General features: G+C 46.3%; 1 protein-coding gene and 1 long non-coding RNA gene across 7 annotated transcripts in view; one reads left to right on the top strand and one right to left on the bottom strand.

Annotated features, from left to right (window-relative positions):
- LOC122552177 (adhesion G protein-coupled receptor E2-like) overlaps positions 1-9,788 on the bottom strand; it is a 70,225-nt gene extending 60,437 nt beyond the window's left edge. For 2 of the 6 annotated variants that reach the window (XM_043694737.1, XM_043694740.1), the window contains exon 1: positions 9,643-9,788. In XM_043694737.1, the coding sequence (XP_043550672.1) occupies positions 9,643-9,676 (34 nt within the window). In that variant the 5' untranslated portion in view covers positions 9,677-9,788. The remainder of the gene's footprint in view (positions 1-9,642) is intronic. The other 4 variants (XM_043694738.1, XM_043694739.1, XM_043694741.1 and 1 more) reach the window with 4 other exon arrangements.
- Positions 9,789-16,287: 6,499 nt separating this feature from the next.
- The window catches only part of LOC122552442, a 20,686-nt gene continuing 15,283 nt past the window's right edge, over positions 16,288-21,690 (top strand). Inside the window, exon 1 of the long non-coding RNA XR_006312400.1 lies at positions 16,288-16,715. This is a non-coding gene — a long non-coding RNA (uncharacterized LOC122552442). The remainder of the gene's footprint in view (positions 16,716-21,690) is intronic.

Genomic DNA, 21,690 nt, shown 5'->3' with positions numbered 1-21,690 from the left:
CTGCAGTTGGAGTATTGTGTACAGTTCTGGTCAGTGCATTATAGGAAGGATGTGGAAGCTTTGGAAAGGGTGCAGAGGAGATTTACTAGGATGCTGCCTGGTATGGAGGGAAGGTCTGATAAGGAAAGGTTGAGGGACTTGAGACTATTTTCAATGGAGAGAAGAACGTTAAGAGGTGACTTAATTGAGACATATAAGATAATCAGAGGGTTAGATGGGGTGGACAGTGAGAGCCTTTTTCCTTGGATGGTGATGGCTAACACGAGGGGCCATAGCTTTAAATTGAGAGGTGGTAGATATAGGACAGATGTCAGAGGTAGTTTCTTTACTCAGAGTAGTAGGGGTGGGGAACGCACTGCCTGTAACAGGAATAGACTCGTCAACGTTAATGGCATTGAAATGCTCACTGGATAGACATATGGATGAGAATGGAATAGTGTAGGATAGATTGGCTTCAGATTGGTTCCACAGGTCGCCATTTGGCCTGTGCTGCACTGTAATGTTCTATGTTTAAATGAAGCCCCTGTTTTTTAAGGAGAAAAGGAGGCGGAAACTCAATGAGAAAGATCTTCATTGCAGCTTTACTCCTCCTGCCTCTCTCCCTCTGGTGGAGCTGCTGTCCCACTCGGTCCACCAGGGGGCAGCCTATCCCATTGGTTCCCAGCTTGGAGAGAGAGAGATGGTGCAATTCTCCGTCCCATGCTGAATCTCTCACATCGCCTTCCAGCAAGAGTCTGAGCAATGGGCCACAGCTCTGATACTTACAGCAATGTGCACAGTCATGTCTAAGGCCTGAGGGATGGGGCATTCAACAGCAACTTGCAACTGCGGAGTTCGCACAGGACACTGTTGAGATCAAGCCCAGCATCTTGCATTTAAATATCCTCTTGGGTTTCCCAGCATTAATCACTCCATCACTGAGGGCTGTATCTTACATTTCCAGCTTCTACATTGACAAGCCCATTTCACCTTGTAAGGCTGTTCTGCTATGATTATACACATACAACATACAACTAACATATGAACAACATGCCAACATACAAACACATTAACAACTTGGAAATAGCATATGAAGTACCGAGCAGTAGCATACACGATATGAACATACAAATAACATGCACAGCATGCAAACGCATGAACATGCGAATAACATGCAAATAACAAATTATAAAATATGTGATAAAAACATTAAAAAACATGAATGAGATGCCAACACATTCAGACACACGGACAGCAGAGAAATAAATGCATGAATAACATGTAAACATACAAATGTGAAAAAAGCAACATGCAAACATACAAACATAGGAACAACAAAGGAATATACAAACAATGCACAAGAATAGGCCACTTGGCCTTTCGATTCTGCTATCCCATCCTATAAGATCATGGCTGCTCTGATTTTAACCTCAACTCCACATTCCTACGTATCCCCTGATAATCTTACCTGCCCTCGGTCATCAAGAATCCATCTCCCTCCGCCTTGAAAATATTTAAAGACTCTGCATCCAGGTGCCTTTTGAGGAAGGGAATTCTAAAAACTCCCCACCCTCTGAGAGAAAATGGTTCCACGTTTCCGTTTTATGTTGGCGCTGCCTTATTTTTAAGCCATGACCCCCCCCCCCCCCCAGTCCTTTCCACATCCACCTGGAAAAGTCCCCCCCACCAGGGTTTCACCCGTTTGGGTTAAGTCGCCTAATCATAGAATCCCTAGAGTGTGGAAACAGGCCATTTGGCCCAACAAATCCATACTGACCATCCGAAGAGTAACCCACCCAGATTCATTCCCCTACCCTATTACTCGACATTTCCCCCTGAGTAATGCACCTAACCTGCACATCCCTGAACACTATAGGCAATTTAGCACAGTTAATTCAGCTGACCTGCACATCTTTGAACCGTGGGAAGAAACCTATGCAGACATGGGGAGAATGTGCAAACTCTACACAGACAGAAAATGCCAGCTTTTCTAATCATTCCTTTCTGGTGTTACTTTGGAGATTCTCTGATTTAGTTAATTTAGATTTATGATGAATCGTTGATACTAATTATAAAGGTATTACATTCACTAAACTGTTGTACCTTCACTAGAAATGACAATTGGTCAACATTGATTGTCATTTACCATGACACAGGGAGAACGTGCAAGCTCCCCACAGACAGTCTAACCTCCAGAGGAGACGGTCAAACCTGTCTGCATAAGATGATCTCATCAAATGTGTAAAGATCACAGTATTCAATTAAGCAACAGGGAACTGTGGCTGGTTGCAACTCAGTTTCCTCTCAGAGAAAGGGGGAGCTGAACGTTGACTGCAAAACGGTCGCCAGGGTTACCCGGGCAATGGCTGGAACCGAGAATAGAGAGGGACTGTGAGATTCCTCACACACTCCAATGAATAGCTCCATCATGTTGCGTTATCGTGGTCCTGTGACTCTCCTGAGGAAGGGGTTTGCAGGATTTGGGACATATCCCAGTGATAAGGATAGTGGTTCAAGGGCACAACAACCATAAGACATAGGCATAGGAATACACCCTGTGATCCTGCCCCACCATTCAATGAGGTCACGTAGGACAGAGAGACCTCGGGGTGCAGGGACATAATTCTGTGTAGTTTGTGTCGCATGTAGACAGGGGGGTTAGGAAGGTGTTTAGCACGCTTGCTTCAATGGTCAGGCCTTCGAGTATAGGAGCTGGGACATGATGGTGAGTTTGTACAGGGCCTTGGTGAGGCCTCTTCCGGAGGACTGTGTCCAGTTCTGGTCCCCCTGTTATAGGAAGGATATTATTAAGCTGGAGAGGGGACAGAGAGATTGACCAGGATGTTGATGGGAATGGGGGGGTTTGAGTTATAATGAGAGGCTGGGATTTTTTCACTGGAGTGTAGGTGTTTGAGGGGCGACCTGAGAGAAGTTTATAAAACCATGAGGTGTGTAGATAATGTGAAAGGCAGGTGTGTTTTCCCCAGGATGGGGGGATTTCAAGACTAGGGGCATATTTTTAAGGAGAGAGGAGAAAGATTGAGAAAAGACACGAGGAGCAATGTTTTTACACAGAGAGTGGTTTGTGTGTGGAGTAAACTTCCTGAGGAAGTGATGGATGTGGGGACAATTACAATGTTTAAACGGTAGTTGGATAAGTCCATGAAAAGGAAAGGTTTGAAGGGATATGGGCCAAATGCCGGCAAGTTTAGGGGCTAGTTTAGTTTGGGATTATGTTCGGCATGGGCTGGTTGGACCGAGGGGGCTGGATGGCTCTATGACTGGTGAGGGGCTTATGCCCGAAATGTCAACTCTCCTGCTCCTCGGGTGCTGCCTGACCTGCTGTGCTTTTCCAGCACCACACTCTCGACTCTGATCTCCGGCATCTGCAGGCCTCACTTTTTCCTCGATGACCGATTCCTCAATTCCCCTGCCCTTTCCCCATAACCCTGGATTCCTCAGTTGATCAAGAATCACTCGACCGCAGCCTTAAATAGACACAAGGACTGTTCAGTCTGACCTCACATTTCATTTTGTCACGTACGTTTGTGATCATTATCACAAAATTCACAGAACCCAGGAAGTTGGTGCTGTAGATCTCCGATGATCTGTCATGTCCAACAGATCACGGGGTAATTACTCTGAAGCAGTTTAACCCCTCAGTTCTCGGGTTCTGTTCAAACGCTGTTCAGCTCCACTTCAAGAAAATCGTTTGCCACTCGACGCAGCTGGAAGATGAGACACAGGCAAGTGGGAAACAAAACCATGGACCATCGGAGTGTCCATGGGCCAGACTCAAACATGGCATCACATTCCTTGTGCACTCCCCGGCACATTAATGATGCCCACTCTGGTGTCTGTCCAGTGCTTGATGTCCACTAGAACAATCAGGAGGTGTTTTCGTATTGATTAATGGCCAAGCTGCTGGCTCTCCCGGTAATGGAGATGTTGTGGAGGTTTGAGAAAGTTGGTGTTGGAGCCAGTGCCAAGATGCCAAGCCCCAGGAAGTTGGCACAAGTTCCCCAGACTCAGTTGGGTCAAGCAGACAGGGAGAGCGCAGGACGTTCAACTCCCTTGATACATAAATGTGAAACTATGGGCTGGGCAAGAATCTACCCAGTCAGTGAATTAATCCTCCAAAGGGCCTCGGGGCAGAGGGTTTGGGATAATTGCAAGTATAGTCCTTCCAAACATTTCCAACACACTAACAATGAAGGGGATACTTGCAGTGGTCAATGAAGGTTTGTTCGTTTGATTCCTGGGTTGAAAGGGTTTGTCTGATGGGGAAAGCGCCGAAATCCACTGGTGTTTAGAAGAACCATCATGGAATCATAGACCCCTACAGGCCCTTCAGCCCAACAAGTCCACACCGACCCTCTGAAGAGTAACCCACCCAAACCCATTCCCTATTACTCTACATAGAAGGCGGTGTAGAAACTGTGGAAATATTGGAGCCAGACCATTCCGGAAAGATGTTAGGAAGCATTTCTGCACAAAGTGGGGGAGAGGATCGGAACTCTTCCACAAGTGGAGTTGGATGCTGGATCGGTTATTCATTTTAAATCTGAGGCAGATAAATAGTTTCCAGCAAAGTTATTCAGGGATATGGGCCAAAGACAGGTCCATGGGGTCAGGCCACAGATTGGCCGTGATCCCATTGAATGGTGGAACAGACTGCAGGGGCTGAATGGCCTCTTCCTTTTCCGACATTCCTGATCTGTTTTCTTTCATGGGGCATTGCCCCTCCCTAATTGCCCTGGAACTGAGCAACTTGCTCGCACCGAGGGGCAGTTAAGAGTCAGCCATGTTGTTGTGTGGGTCTGGGGTCACATGGAGGCCAGGTCAGGTAAAGGTCAACAGTCTCCTTCACTAAAAGACATGAGGGCACCAGGGGGTTTTGTACGGAGATCGATGACAGTTTCATGGTCAACGTTACTGGGACGCCCTCTGTAATTCCAGATTTCCAAATCAAGTTTAAATTCTGTCAGAGCCTGGTTTCTGGATTAGAAACACAGTGATGTTAGCCCTACGAAATCATCTCCCCATCTTAAATGAAATGTGTTGGATTCTGTGAGGTCTTTGCAGAGGAGATGCTCAGAGGATTTTGCCTCTTAAGGGTGTACCTTTACCGAGGCAGAGTTTAATTGGGGAAGTGATAATGGTGAGCTGGGGTACACCTGAGGCCAGGATTGAAACATTGCAGACACTTTGGCGTATGGCAGGAAGGCACTGGGTACAAGAGATTTCTGCATGCAGATTGCAATTTGAAATGTAGTCACAATTGAAATAGGGGTACTGGAGTTACTCAGTCAGGCTGGACACTGACCTTTGACCTGGGAGGTCAGAGTTCAGAATCACACAGTACCCCTCCTCTGTCACTGCCTCGTGAGACTAGGCCCCGGTTTACTGAACGTGTGTTAGAGTTCACTCAGTCAGAGTTGCTATGGAAATAGTGTGCTTGCTGCTGGAGAGGGACAGTGAAGGCTCCAATATTTCCCCTATCACTACGGGAGGACAGAAAATCTCTCACGCTCTGACTGTCAGACGCTGGGAGGATTCGCAGGTCCCCACTCGCCATGTTTGATGACATCGTGAGGACATCTTTCCTGGACAATGGAGCCCATCCATGGATTCCTGGCTCAGAGATACTCCCCACTGGGTCACATGACCTCCCATAGCAACATGCTTTCCCTTGTTCACAGTGTCAAACTACTCCACAGCCAGCACTACACAACAACCACACTTACATTTACTCTGTCTCTAACCTCGTACTGTCCCTATTCCGGGTGTGTTTAATAGGGATAGTGTAGAGGGAGCTTTACGGTGTCTCTAACTCCATGCTGTCCTGCCCTGGGAGTGTTTGATGTGGACAGTGTAGAGAGAGCTTTCCTCTGTTGCTAACCCTGTACTGTTCCTGTCCTGGGTGTGCTTGGTGTGGACAGGGTAGAGGAGCTTTATTCTCTAACTCTGTGCTGTCCCTTTCCTGGGGGTGTTTAATACGAACAGTACAGAGGAGCTTTACTCTGTATCTAACCCCGTGCTGTCCCTGTCCTGGGAGTGTTCGATGGGGACAGTATAGAGGGAGCTTTACTCTGTATCTAACCCCGTGCTATAAAACAGATAACATGTAGTCAGTGCCACTCAATGAGGGGGACAGCCCTGAGTGTGTGAACCCTGTCCTGTCAATGGACAGTGTTCATGAGACATGGCCCAGTTCACCGACCATGTCCTGTTCTTGGATTTTTGTGCAACTTGCCACGTCTTGGTGTTTTGGTCTGAAGGTTCCACATTGGGATGACCCCCTGCAGATCTCTCCTGGTGGGTGGGCTGTAGATTCCCCAGTGAGTTTGCTTGTTGAGAGTGCGCTGACCTCAGTGGGGGGAATCTGAGCTGGTTTCCATGTGTTGGCGAGTGGAGGGGGGGGGTTAAGATCAATGTTGACCCCCCTGATCATTCCTCATCAGGTACCATGATGGATCGGACTGGCCAAGTCCATCTGCTCTGGTTCCATGAGGGAAGGGATTCAGGGGAGCTCACATCTGGAGTTGTTCTGGAGAGAGTGCCTCGATGGGAGGGGGCGAGGTGAGAGGGCACCTTGAGGGGAGGGGGAGGGTGCCACACGTCAACCCTTGGATTAGGCAGCACGGCACACCCTCCTGAACAACGGGCCAACCCCAATATACAGAAACCGCAACTGGGCGGCCCGTTGCCCCCTATTGTAAGAGATTGCCCCTTTACATCAACTATTTGTCCATTAGCCACAGCTTTTGACTTTTATTCAGAGGGAAGTGTGTGGGGTACTGAGGCTGGGAGATCTCAGGATGTGACCCTCAAATATGGCCACACACTGGGGCCGATTGGTATTATCATTGGAACGTTAATCCAGAGACCCAGGTAACGTTCTGGGGACCCTGGTTTGACTCACACCACAGTAGATGGCGGAATTTGAATTTAATAATAAAAAGAATCTGGAATTAAGAGTCTAATGCTGACCATGAATCCATGATCAAACCCAGCTGGGTCACTGATGTCTTTCAGGGAAGGAAACTGCCATCCTTACCTGGTCTGGCCTACATGTGACTCCAGGCCCCACAGCGATGCGGTTGCTCTCTGGGCAATTAGGGATGGGCAATAAATGCTGGCCTGGCCAGTGACACTCTCATCCCATGACTGAATTGAGAAAAAGGAGCAGAATTAGACCATTCGGCCCATCGCTTCTGCCCCGTTGTACGATCATGGTGGTTGTGTTCCTCAGCTCCACTCTCCTGCCTTCACCTCCCTCAATCCCCTTGATGGGCAAGAACTGATCTATCTCCATCTTAAATACACTCAATGACTTGGCCTCCCCTGGCCTCTGAGTTCCACAGATTCACTCCCCTCCACCCTCTCCTAAGAGTGTCCGTTCTGCTTGGGGGTCCACTGCTGAACCAGACGCCCCGAGTTCAAGTCCCACTTTGGGACTTAATAGCCATCGCTCAATGAGTTGACTATCGATTTGAAATTTCTCACAGAGAAATTGACAGCAAAGTGCTCAAGGTGGGAGAGTTCCCGGATTTGTGCCGCCAAATCCAATGTGTTAGTTACAGCAGCAACAGCCTTCCCATGTTGGAGGGGTCCACAGTAAGCAAGAGGCTCTCACATTCTGAAAATGTACACACAGACGCACACACAGACAAAGACGCACACACAGGCACACAGTAACACACACTCACATACACAGAAACACACAAACACAAACAGCTACACACAGGTACACACCGACATACACACACGCTCACACACGCAAAGACATGCAGAAATACACACATGCAAACAGATAACACAGATATGCATACAGAGATACACACACCGATACACACACACACAGACCACACACCTGCACAGATGCACACAGACACAGACAAAAAAAATGCACATATTTATACACACAGGTATATATCCATTTAGACAGCCCCATAGTCACACATATACATGTAAAAATACACACACAGATATACAAAGGCACACGCTCACATATCCACACAGAAACACCCACAGATACAAACATATCACTGAAACAGAAACTTATGCACACCTACACAACTACACACACATACACAGATAGACACACACATAAATACAGAGAGACACATCCACAGACCTGACTGCTTGCACCACACACACACACACAGACGTGTGACTAACACTGAATGTGTGTTTGTGTGATATGTGCACATCGGGTGAATTAATACTGACTCTGCACACACACACACACACACACACACACACACACACACACACACACACACACACACACACACACTAAGTGACTTGACTGCTCTCTCTCTCTCTCACTCACACACATATACACACACACAGTGACACATACACAGACACAGCCAGACAGACACACTCCCCTCAGTTACCGTCAGGAGTAACTAAAGCCCTGATGGAGCCTGATCCTTATTGGGACAAGCAGCATCACAGGGACACATTCCCCAGAAAACCATGTGGAGTACTCTCACAAATCTTCACACATGCAGCTCAGGAACAATTCCAATGAAAAGTCTGCTGAGTTTTGAATTATTGTTTTCCGATTTCTACAGAAACTGTAATCCAACACCTCTGCCTGTGTTTCACTCAGTCCAGAGGATCACCGTTCTGATGGATGGTTTAACTGACTCAGTGCAGACGGTCACAAACCCACACCTCCTGCAATCCGAGCCTTCACAAAACTCCACGCTAACTCAACACTCACTCTTCCCCCTTTTCCAGACATTGACTTGGGATAAACAAACATTCATTGTTCCCCGTGGGTCAGCTCCACAGATACTTATTAATCATCGCGGTTGTTTCAGATTGACTGGAAAACACTTTCACAACTGAGACAGAGTGGCAGGGACCAGAGGGGGAGAGAGAGAGAGAGAGAGACACAGAGAGGAAAGTATGGGATTTGTTGAGTAATGGCTTCTGAAGGCAGGAAGGAAAGAAGGTGACAGGGGTGAAAAGAGAGAAACACAGTCATGGGGTGTACAGCGGGTTGATACATAAATTAAAGAAACAACTTGCAATCAGGGAAGCAAAAACAGAAAGGGAAATGGTAAACTCTCCATAATCCTACCAGGGTGATAGGGCAGCTCTCTCTCATTAGCGAGGGGAGGAATGATGCTGGTTTAATTTGAGGGTCCCCATGCCTCAGGGAGAGTAGTAGAGAGAGAAAGCAAGAAGCAATTATTACACTTTACTGTAATAATGTGTTCTTGTGTAAGCATCATTGTCTTGTTCAAGTAACAGATGCCTTTGGTTTGTTTGGATAGAATCACAACTCCAGTGTTTTGTCTGTTTCCGTGAATTGCGACTGTACAGAACCAAAGTGCATTTGTGACTATGTTAATATACAAAAGTAGTTTTAAGAATAAAGCATATTTTTGAAATTAAAAAAAAAGCACATGCATCAGGACGTACGAAGAATCTTGACAGAGGGAGAGAATGAAAATGTCGGATAAACTGTTCAGAACAGTGAGAAATAATCTTTACTCGTGTTGAGAGAGAGATTGTACATGTGCATTAGAGAGAGAGAGAAGTAATATTACAATAGAGTAATAATACAACAGAGGGAACCCAGCAGTATATAGCTTTGATAAGACACTATAATCTTTCCCGTGCTGACCAGTCAGTACATACCGAGTAATAGCTGGATGCTGCACCGGGTGGTCATGGTTCCTTAAGGAGGGTTTCCCAGTTAGTCTCGTCGTTCTCTCAGCCTCGTAACTGCACTCTCTCCTCCAGCACTGAGACCATCTGGCAGCACTTCAATAATTGTAGTCACAGACCCACCCGAAAAGGGGGAGGAGAGTCTGTCGTTCATTGGGTCAGCCTGTGAGGCTGCTTGTTTTGTTAAAGGTGCAGTGTTTTATTTCGATGCTCCTCAGGCAATTAGATTAGATTAAATTAGATTAGATTACAGTGTGGAAACAGGCCCTTCGGCCCAACAAGTCCACACCGACCCGCCGAAGCGCAACCCACCCATACCTCTACATTTACCCCTTACCTAACACTACGGGCAATTTAGCCTGGCCAATTCACCTAACCTGCACATCTTTGTGACTGTGGGAAGAAACCGGAGCACCCGGAGCAAACCCACGCAGACACAGGGAGAACGTGCAAACTCCACACAGTCAGTCGCCTGAGGCGGGAAGTGAACCCGGGTCTCCGGCGCTGTGAGGCCTCCTGGGTGGCCTGCCTTCTGTTCTCCCCCTCCAGCCTTTGGGCCTCAACATCCAAGGAGAGTCGAACCCCTGAACTGAGGGAGTCTCCGTTCAATGTTTATGTTTCTCTTCATTCTCCCGTGGGATGTCCAGGCTAGCCTTTCCTCCCCGTCTCTAATAGATTTTGATGGGAATGGTTTGCGAGAGGCATTTCAGTGGGCAGTTGAGAGTCAATCACATTGCTGTGGGTCTGGAGTCACATGTAGGCCAGACCAGGTAAGGATGGCAGTTTCCTTCCCTAAAGGACATCAGTGAGGTAGATGATTTTGGAAAGAATAATTGATAATCATTTTGTGGTTGCCGTTACAGAGAGCAGGTGCCCTCTTGGCCTGGCTCCAGGGTAAGAGCAAACTGAAGATACGAGGGACTCAGAGAATACGCATAACCTCATGAGGAAGTGCAATCTGTAAAAGGGCTGGTGTGGACACTGAAAGCCAGGAGAACCAAGAGATGGCAGAATCCATGAAGGGTCAAGGATGTTTGGTGCTGGAAAAGCAGAGCCGGTCAGGCAGCATCCGAGGAGCAGGAGAGTCCACGTTTCAGGCATAAGCCCTTGGACCTTCCTGATGAAGAGCTTATACTCAAAACATCTCCTGCTCCTCGGATGCTGCCTGACCGGCCGTGCTTTTCCAGCAACACACTTTTTGACTCTGGTTTCCAGCATCTGCAGTCCTCACTTCCTCCTGGGATCCACAAAGGGACAGCCAGGCAGAAGTGACTACTTGGGTAAAGCATAACTCATTGGCATTGCTGCAGTGGGCACTGTCAGACCGTGGAGTGACCAGCACGTAGCAAGACAAAGCAGATGGGGGAACCTCAGCATCATGGAACTGTATCATGGAATGATGATGGCACAAAAGGAGGCCATTCGACCTGTCATGTCTTTGCTGGCCTTCTGCAAGAACAACTCACCTCAAGCTAATCCCTTAACCTTGTCTGTCCATCAGAAATTTTCTCATCGTAGTGCAATTGGCTGATGCAGGCCTCCATTCTCTGACTTTAATCCTCTTTAGGATGTGAGTGTTGATGGGAAGACAACCATTTATTGCCCGTCCCTCCAACTGGGTGACCTACTCGGTCATTTCTGAATGCAGTTTAGAGTCAACCACATGGGTTGTGGGTCTGGAGTCATGTGTAGGCCAGACCAAGGAAGGATGGCAGATTTCCCCCTCTAAAGGACATTAATGAACCATATCAAATTGTAAACAATAATTGATGGCTAACTTTACAGAGACCACACAAACAAGGAACAAGGATAGGCCATTCAGCCCTTCGAGCCTGCTCCACCATTCAGCAAGGTCGTGGCCAATCTGATTCTCACCTCAACTCTACATTCCCAATAATCTTTCACCCCCTTGGTCATCAAGAATCCATCTACCTCAGCCTTACAAACCCTTAGAGCCCAATCAAACGTTCGGGCTGGCTTTAAACTCCAAATTCAGAATTGTGAACTGAAGTGAAATTCCGTGAGGTGCCATTTGAGTGAACATTCAGTCGGAGCCTCTGGATTAGGAACCCAGTGACATCACCGGGATGTCACTGTCCCCCTTTCTACTCGAGCTCGTCAATCTGTGGGCAAATTGTCGATCATTCTTCCCGTGGGAATCAGAGAATGAATCATACTGACAGAGAGCTCTGGAGGGAACCACTCTCAGGTTGACCTTAACTTTGGGAGCCATGTTGTTGACATTGTGCCAATTTGTTTGGCAGTTGTTATGACTAAGATGAGACTTGGATTCAACAGCAGTGGGAAAGCAAACTGAACAAATCCCAAAATACTTCTCTAAGTGCTTCTCTGACTGGGAACCGGGATGTTGCAGTCTGCCGTTTTCCTCATGCACAATCTCATCTGACTGTTGTCTATGTTTTATTCGCTGATAGCAATGGGGTATCACTGGCTGGGCCTAGCATTTATTTCCCATGGCCAACTGCCCCTAGAGAAGGTGTTGGGTGATTTGCCTTCTTGAACCGCTGCAGTCCATGTGCTGTGGGTTGACCCATTAGGGAAGGAATTCCAGGATTTTGACCCAGCAACCCTGAAGGAACGGCGATATATTTCCAAGCCGGGATGGTGAGTGGCTTGGAGGGGAACTTGCAGAGGGTGGTGTCCCCATGTGTCTGCTGCCCTTGTCCTTCTAGGTGGAAGTGGTCATGGGTTTGGAAGGTGCTGTTTGGTGAATTTCTGCAGTGCATCTTGTAGATAATACACACTGCTGATACTGAGCATCGGGGGTGGAGGGAGTGGATCCTTGTGGATGTGGTGCCAATCAAGCAGGGGCTGCTTTGTCCTGGATGGTGTCAGGTTGTTGGAGCTGCCCCCATCCAGGCAAGTGGGGAATATTCTGTTCCAGTCCTGACTTCTGTCTTGTAGATGGTGGACAGACTTTGGGAAGTCAGGGGGTAAGTTACTTGCTGTATTATTGCTAGCCTATGACTGGAGTGAGGAGATAGCTCAGGACTAGGGGGAGATGTGGAGGTGGGTGACTGTGAGGGGAGAGTGTGGAGGTTCCAGTCCTGACTTCTGTCTTGTAGATGGTGGACAGACTTTGGGAAGTCAGGGGTAAGTTACTTGCTGCATTATTGCTAGCCTATGACTGGAGTGAGGAGATAGCTCAGGACTAGGGGGAGATGTGGAGGTGGGTGACTGTGAGGGGAGAGTGTGGAGGAGTTTCAGGGTGAGGGGAGAGTGTGGAGATGTTTGAGGGTGAGGGGGGTGAGTGTTCAGTTCAAAATGTTCACAAACGTAAACATGTGTATGTATGCTTCCAATGTCCCCATTTGTGACCACACTCACTCTTTTGGCATCAATTGAAATGTTTTGAGCCATGAACATCTTTACAGTTAACCAAACCAATTCCTGTCACTTATTAGTCAATAGGAAATATATTTCTCTGAGGCTTTTTTGAATTTGTTAAATTTACATATTTCTTCTATGGTAAGGAAAATTGAATGACACTGATGGATGGTGCTAGAAAATATGGAAACATCAGATGAGAGTAGCACACTGTATTTAACACTCTAACCAGCTCAACCGGAGAGAGGCTTGTAGTTGTGGAAGATGTAGCAAGCAGTATCTCGGAAATAGGAAATATCAGCAACTGATTTGCTTGGGGTCTTTTTAATTGCATTTGCATCTGACTTCCAGATTTCTATTAGAGAGCTGATGATGAGTAGCAGGGTAGTTCAGCTTAATGATGCAGATGGATCATGCAAGTGTTGGAACTGAAATATGGAGACATTGTCAGACAGTCAGAGGCGAGATCATTAGACAGAGCAAGAAGCTATACAATCGACACATGCAACATCATGGTTCAGGATCGTGTCTTTGTACATTTTGGGGAGGCAAGGTGGCTCAGTGGTTAGCACTGCTGCCTCACAGCGCCAGGAACCCAAGTTCAATTCCCACCTTGCATGACTGTCTGTGTGGAGTTTGCACATTCTCCCCGTGTTTGCATGGGTTTCCTTCGGGTGCTCCGGTTTCCTCCCATAATCCAAAGATGTGCAGGTTAGGTAAATTGGCCATGCTAAATTGCCCATAGTGTTAGGTACATTAATCAAGGGTAAAGGGGTCTGGGTGCAATACTCTTTGGAGGGTTGGTGTGGACTTGTTGGGCCAAAGGACCTGTTTCCACACTGTAGGGAATCTAATCTAATTAAGCTGTGAGCTGCAGCCTTAAGACCATGTGATGATGCGGTCTCTTTAACAAGGTTATGCTGTCCTTTCTTTCAAGAGGGGTCATAAAGGCAGAGGTTCCAATATGTCTGGAAATATCTACCTGAAAGAACTTTTAAGTTTTTTTTACAAACACCTGTACAATAAAAAGTGGAGTGGTCAGTTCTACCAGTTCAGGGTTTTTCTAGTTTGGTTTGGTTTGGTTTTAACAAGCAGTCTGTTTGAGGGTAGGGGTCAAAAAAGCTGCTGGAGGAGAAAGGTTTCCTGATTCAACAGAGGTCTTCTGGCTCTCTCTATCTCTCTCTCCTGTAAAAATCTGTGTTTTAATTTACCTTTTTGCCATGGGCTGTGTTACAGGATGTTGCAGGAAATTGGAATGGCTCTTTGTTAAATCAAATTTTCGTATCAGTTGGGTTTTTAAAAAAGTTATGTTATTCAAAATTTGGTTTTCCTTTGTTCATGTGTAAATCAATCTGTTTTGTTTAAAACCGAGTGGCTTGACCAGTTGCATCACTCCTGGAATATTCATCCTACACTTACTTAAAACAACTAGAATAGTTCGGGTCTGGGCTACCTTCTTAATATGTTTTGAGGGGGATTTGGCTTGGTCCATAAGAACCATAAAATTTAGGGGCAAAACTAGGCCCATTAAATCTCCTCCGTTTTATCATGACTGATATGTTTCTCAATCCTATTCTCCTGCCTTCTCCCCATAACCCTTGATCCCTTCACTCATCAAGAACCTATCTATCTCTGTCTTAAATACACTCAATATCTTGGTCTCTGCTACCCTCCATAACAATGAATTCCAGAGATTAACCACCCTCTGGATGAAGAAATTCCTCCTCATCTCAGTTCTAAAAGATCATCTGTTCGCTTTAAGGCTGTGTATCTCCTACTAGTGGAAACATCTTCTCCATGTCCACACTATCCAGGCATCTCAGTATTCTGTAAGTTTCAATCAAATCACCCCTTATCCTTCTATACTCCATCAAGTGCAGACCCAAAGTCCTCAATCACGCCTCATTGGACAAGCCCTTCATTCCGGGGATCATTCTTGTGAACCTCCTCTGGATCTCTTCCAATGCCAGTACATCCTTCTTTTCCTATTGGGTCCCAAGACTACTCATAATATTCCAAATCTGATCTGACAAGAGCCTTATACAGCTTCAGCAGTACATCTCTACTCTTGTATTCTAGCCCTCTTGTAATGAGTGTGGACATTTCATTTGTCTTCCTAACTGCCTTAGATGGGGTGAATTTTGTCTGGCTCTGCATTAGTGCAAGACCCTCATTTGCAACAGCACGGATCAAAAAAATCATGACTCTGCAAACTAGATCAGTGGGCCATCTGAGATCTTGATGAGCAAAGTCTGTTTTCTTAGGCAGTCAATTTAAGGACGGAAAAAGAATGGGAACATTGGGAAATAACGAGTGGGAATAAAGTTAGAGAATCAAGAGAGATAAAATGAGGGAAAAAAGGTTGTATTCAGAAACAGGAAATGTAAAATGCCTCTAAGAGCACACATTATCTGTAACAATGAGGTTCCAAATTTCCAGTTGTCCATTTCCTGGTTCTCCAAGGTTGAATAACGTACAAGGACCATAAATCTACCCAATAAAAAAATCCTAACTTTGGGAAACAGTGGCCGTCACTTTCAGCAAATTCATATTTATATCATTGATCCAGTTATTTATTGAAAGTCACACAGAAATTGACAGCAATACACAAAATAAAGCAAAGTAGCAAAAAAGATATATAACAAACTGATGGGATTCATAATGCATGTCGAGCTCCTGTTTTCTAAAGATTGCAGAAAACTAATACTGTCGTAATGTCACTATGTCACCATGACATTTTCACAAAATTCTGCAAATGTGACAAATTTCTGGTTAAAGCAACATAAATAAAATAATATCACAACACATAGAACTTGTTGGAACTAATATTTTTGCATCAGAACGAGACTAGAATAGACAAGGATTTGCCTTGCGGAAGTAACCAAAAAACACATCGAATTATTGACCCAAGACTATCACCAATGGAAAACAGGGGAAATACTCTCTTCTGGCTGGAGTCTTACCTAGCACGAAGGAAGATGGTTGTGGTGAGAGATCAGTCATCTCTGCAGGAGTTCTTCATGTTAGTGTCCTAGGCCCAGACATCTACAGCTGCTTCAGCAATGATCTCCCTTCCAACATAAGTCCAGAAGTAGATATTCTCAGATGATTGTACAATGTTCTGCAGCACTTCCAAGTCCTCAGATACAGGAGCAGTCTATGTACAAATGCAACAAGTGGCAAGTAACATTCATACCACAGTACTGTCAGATAATGACAATCCCCAGCAAGAGAGAACCGGTGTGGGGGGGGGGGGGGTGGGGGGGGTGAGTGTGGAGGTGTTTGAGCGCGATGAGTGGAAGTGATGGCGTACTTTCTCCCTGTGAAATGGATGTGAATATTAATAACCCTTTCCTTAATAAACGCACTTCCAAGTTGATCCCATTCAATTTTTACTATCCGTAAGCTTCCTTCCCTCAGTTTTCTGCTGACCTTTGTGGGGTTTTTTCTGACCGTTTACTGGCCCGAATCACTAGCGACATCACACAGTTTGTGTGTCCTGGTTTGATCATTGTTTAATACCATTGTTTGTACAAGCTGTGGCTAACTTTCACTTTTAACCTCTTGTGGCCCTCACAGAGAGAGAGAGAGAGAGAGATGAAGAACTCCTGTCAGTCCAGGGTCTGATTTCTGCCCCTGAGCACCCACCACTCCCACGTTGTTCAGCGCTGGGACCTCCATGAATTATAACTGGCGTAAGTGACTTGGACTGAGTGTTTGGCGGCTAGTTTTGCAATGCCGCAGTATACATTGTCAGGAGGATATATGTTACAAACGGATTTCGACAGGTTAAGTGAGTTGAAAAGACAGTGGCAGGAATATAATGTGGGAGAATGTGAACTTGCCCACTTTAACAGGCAGAACACAACAACAGCACACTATTTGAACGAGAGAGACATTGCAGAGCCGGATGTTACAGAAGGATCTGTGTGTTCTGTTACATGAATCATGTAAACTTAGTCTGCTGATTCAAGCAAGAGGTTAGGAAAGCAAATTAAAGCGTTCTTGCTTATTGTGTGGGTAAGAGGAACTTTTCAACCAACCTGCTCAGACACACCTCCAGTGCTGGTGGGATTTCATAGAATCCCTACAGCATGGAAGCAGGCCATTCAGCCCATCAAGTCCACACCAACCCTCTGAAGAGCATCCCACTCCACTCCTGTAACCCTGCATTCCCCAAGGCTAACCCACCTAGCCTCCACATCCCTTTACACTGCTGGGTAATTTCCCATGGCCAATCCACCCTAACCTGCATATCTTTGGACTGTGGGAAGAAACCCACGGAGACACGAGGAGAATGTGCAAACCCCCGCACTGACTGTCGCCCGAGGCTGGAATCGAACCCAGGTCCCTGGCACTGTGAGGCAGCAGTGCCAACCACTGAGCCACTGTACTACTGAGTTCAGGATTTGAACCTGCACCTCCTGGTTCAGAGACAGGAACACTACCACGGCACCACAATGAGTGGAATGGTATACACAAGTAAGGAGGATTCAGTGCACCTACACGCGATGTTAGTGAGACCCCACCTAAGATCATAGGATATAGGAGCAGAATTAGGCCATTCAGCCCATCGAATCTGTTCCACCATTCAATAATGGCTGATGAGTTTCTCAACCCCATTCTCCTGCCTTCTCCCCCACATCACCCTTGATTCCCTGACCAATCAAAAACCTATCTATTTCTGTCTTAAATACACTCAACGTTAGGGCCCGAGTGTCCTTGGAGAAGGAGCACGCGGTGTCCACCAACACCCTGGAGTTGTTCAGGGAGAGGTGGGCGCCGCAGGGAGTGGAATGCATCATTTCTCCCTCCAATTCTATTTTGATTTAGTCCCTACCCTCCCCTTCACTGTTTTGATCACACAGCACTGTCCCTTGATGTGAAGGGCAGTGTTTGTCACTGGCCACCCGGGTGTTTTCCTATCTTCCTGGTGGTGGAGTTTGAATAAAGATTGGTGCACTTTGTGTCTTTCACTGTGTCTCACACCTGCGCACACACACACCATGGGTTCTGGGGATAAAATAAAAAAAAACAGCATTAAAAGCAAAAAAAGGAAAAAAAAAGATAAAACAGGAATTTTCATTGCCCAAAAAAAGAAGAAAAAAACCTTAAATACACTCAATGACCTGGCTTCCACAGCCCTCTATAGCAATGAGTTTCACAGATTCATGCTATGACTGGAGAATTCCCTCCACATCTGCAGCACAGTGTAACAGATGTATGGCCTTATTTGAAAGAAAAAAGAGAAATAATTGCTCGAGGGAAAATTCACAGAAACTTTGTTCAAGTTATTGCTGAGATTAAAAAAAAACTTGCCTTATGGAGGAAGGTGGGATATGGTAATTGCCTAGTATATTATCACAGGACTGTTAATCATAGAAACCCTACAGTGGGGAAACAGGCCCAATGAGTCCATTCTGACCCTACCCTATTACTCCTGCCCCTGACTATTGCACGTCCCTAAACACTATGGGCAATTTAGCGTGGCTAATTCACCTAACCTGCACATCTTTGGACTGTGGGAGGAAACCGGAGCACCTGGAGGAAACCTGCACACAACGTGCAAACTCCACACAGACAGTCACCTGAGACTGGAATCAAACCCAGGTCCCATGCACTGTGAGGCAGCAGTGCTAACCGCTGTGCTGCCCCATATTCCTGCCCTTAACTCATCATTTGCTATTTGGAAGGACAAGGGCAGCAGCTACATAGGAACATTTATGCAAGTTCCCCTCCAAGCCACCCACCCTCCCGACTTGGAAATGTGTCACTGTTCCTTCACGATCGCTGGAGCAAAATCCTGGAATTCCCTCCCTAAGGGCATTGTGGGTCTACCCACAGCATATGGACTGCAGCGGTTCAAGAAGGCAGCTCACCCCCACCTTCACGAGGGGGCAACTAGGGACAGGCAATAAATTCTGGTCATGCTGGCAATAGCCACATCACACGAACGAGTAATAAAAAACCCTACATTCCAATATTACAATTCCGCAGAGCCCCGTAATGTAAACATCTTTGCAATATCAAAATCAGTTGCAGAATTCATCACATATCTGTTATTATTTTTGCTTTAATGTGAAATTTCGATCATTGCGTTAAAGTGCTGGAACTGAGAATTACCAGACCTGGTGGAAAAGCCCATTTTGTTTTTGCTGTGTTGGTTTAGTCAGGTTTACATGTGGTAGACATATGGTTCGCAATGTATAGTGACTGGGGATACTCTCTGAGTTAACAGATCAGCAAAAAAAAAAAGCAATTCACCCACCCACCACTCGACAGCCCTCAGTAAGTTCTAATGCCAGAATTACGCAGGGAACATGTATCTGAAGCTCTGCAGAACTCAAAGTGAGAGAAGTTTGCAAAATTGGAGAGTCATAGAGTTATACAGCATGGAAACAAATATCTCAATCCAACCAGTCCCTGCCAACCCATGTTCCCAAACTAAACCAGTCCCACCTGCCTGCACTTTGCCCATATCCCTCCAAACCTTTCCTATTCATGAACTTATCCAAATGTCTGTTAAATCTTGTAGCTGTGTCGCATCCAACTCTTTCTCTGGCAGTTAATTCCACGCACAAACTACACACTGTGGGAAAACGTTTTCCCTCATGTCCTGTTCAAATCTTTCTCCTCTCACCTGAAAAATAAGCCCTCTAGTTTTGGACTCGCCCACCCTACGGAAAAGACCCTTGTCATTCACCTCATGATTTTATAAACCTCAACAAGGTCACTCCTCAAACCTCCCCCCGAGGCTCCAGTGAAAAAAGCTCCAGCCTGTCCAGTTTATTTTCATAACTCAAACCCTCTATGCCTGGCAACATCCTGACAAATCTCTTCGGAACCCTCTCCAGCTTAATAATATTTTTCCTATAACAGAGCGACCAGAACTGACACCGCCCTCCAACTGAGGCCTCACCAACATCCTGTATAACGTCTCAACACCCATACTCAAGGGTCTGAAGGCAAGTGTGATAAACACCTTCTGAACCACTGCGTCTACCTGTGGCGCAAATTTAAAAGAATTATGCACCAGAACTCTGAGGTCTCTCTGTTCTATACCACCCGCTGTCCTGCCATTAGCTGTATAAGTCCTGCCCATGCTTGTTTTCCCAAAGTGAGGTAGTTCACTTAAGCTCCAACTTAAGCTCAGCCTGTAGACCCAATTAAATCAAGATGGTGTCATCTGCAAACTTACTAACCCTGCTTTCTGTGTTCACATCGAAACCATTCATATAAATGACAAACATCAGCGGACACAGCACTGATTCCCTGTGGAACACCTCTGGTCCGAAAAACAATCCTCCACCACCATCCTCTATCTCCTGGTATAAAACCTGACAAGGTTTACACATTGCTGAAAATGTGTTGCTGGAAAAGCGCAGCAGGTCAGGCAGCACCCAGGGAACAGGAGAATCGACGTTTCGGGCATAAGAAGGGCTCATGCCCGAAACGTCGATTCTCCTGTTCCCTGGATGCTGCCTGACCTGCTGCCCTTTTCCAGCAACACATTTTCAGCTCTGATCTCCAGCATCTGCAGACCTCACTTTCTCCTCAAAGGTTTACACATTGCCTAGTACAGTCTGTCCTACTGTAACTCAGTAGTTGTGTTCTTGTGTGTACTGGTGATGTAGGAAAGTGAGCAATAGAAATAATGGCGTCCATGGGAAAAACAGGGTTGGGGCAAACCACAAAATATATCACTAAAACTTGATACAAGTAGTAGTTAACCCAACTCAAAAGGTAGCGCAGTCGAAGTAAATGTTAAAATCGTATATTTGAATGAAATAATACAATAAATTTAACACTTTAAGGATTTCTGAGTTTGCTGAGTTATAATACAGATCGTACCAGTCTGCACCCAACTTCCCTGGTTTTACAATCCTCTGAGTGACAGTCTGTAGAGAACAACAGAAACCGTGAAACTCCACTGCACGGCTCAGGGCTACGGATAAAGGTTTCATGCTCCCCACTTGGAAACCAACTCCTGCATCTCACAAAGCTGCCGCTTAAAAATAATGAGGCTTCAGTAATTGTAAGGGCTCATGTTGATGAAGGAGGTGACAGAAGTCGGGAGGATCGTAGGGACTTCAAGAGGTTTCACAGTTTAGGAGTGCAGTAGGAACCGGAGGAGGTGACCAAGAGAGGGAGGATAGGGATTAGGTAGGGATACCCACCGGAGGATGGTGCAGAAATAGGGAGGTTTACAACAGCAGGAAAAAGTTTCAGGAAGCTGGAGAAGAGGGGGGTGAAGGATGTGACACGGGCAGGAAGGGTTGCTGGGAGTGGAGGAGGTTACAGAGAGAGCAATGGTCTGATCTGGAGCAGTTGTGGGGACTGGAGGTGGTTTCACAATGGGAGAGAGTGTAGAGCCACAGGAGGTTACGGAGAGTGGACTTCAGGTAACCAGGGATGGAATCGTGTAATAGCCAATGGAGGTTCACATTTAAAACGTTCATTGCCGGGTTCACTAGTTGTGTTACAGCTAAATCACGTTGACGAAACGACCGAGTTCAGGAAATGGGGCTGCTCACCAACAGCGGCTTGCCAGGTTACGCCACGCAGCAGTCTGGAGTGGGACCATGGAACAAGAGCTGAACATGCAGCCAGACAGAGTCTGCACCCTCCACCCTCAACCATCCCCTCACACACCCTCAACCATCCCCTCAC

This window comes from Chiloscyllium plagiosum, chromosome 8, assembly GCF_004010195.1.
Source record: "Chiloscyllium plagiosum isolate BGI_BamShark_2017 chromosome 8, ASM401019v2, whole genome shotgun sequence".
NCBI lineage: Eukaryota > Metazoa > Chordata > Chondrichthyes > Orectolobiformes > Hemiscylliidae > Chiloscyllium > Chiloscyllium plagiosum.
The sequence above is the reverse complement of the archived record's forward strand: the minus strand, read 5'-3'. Positions and strand labels throughout refer to the sequence as shown.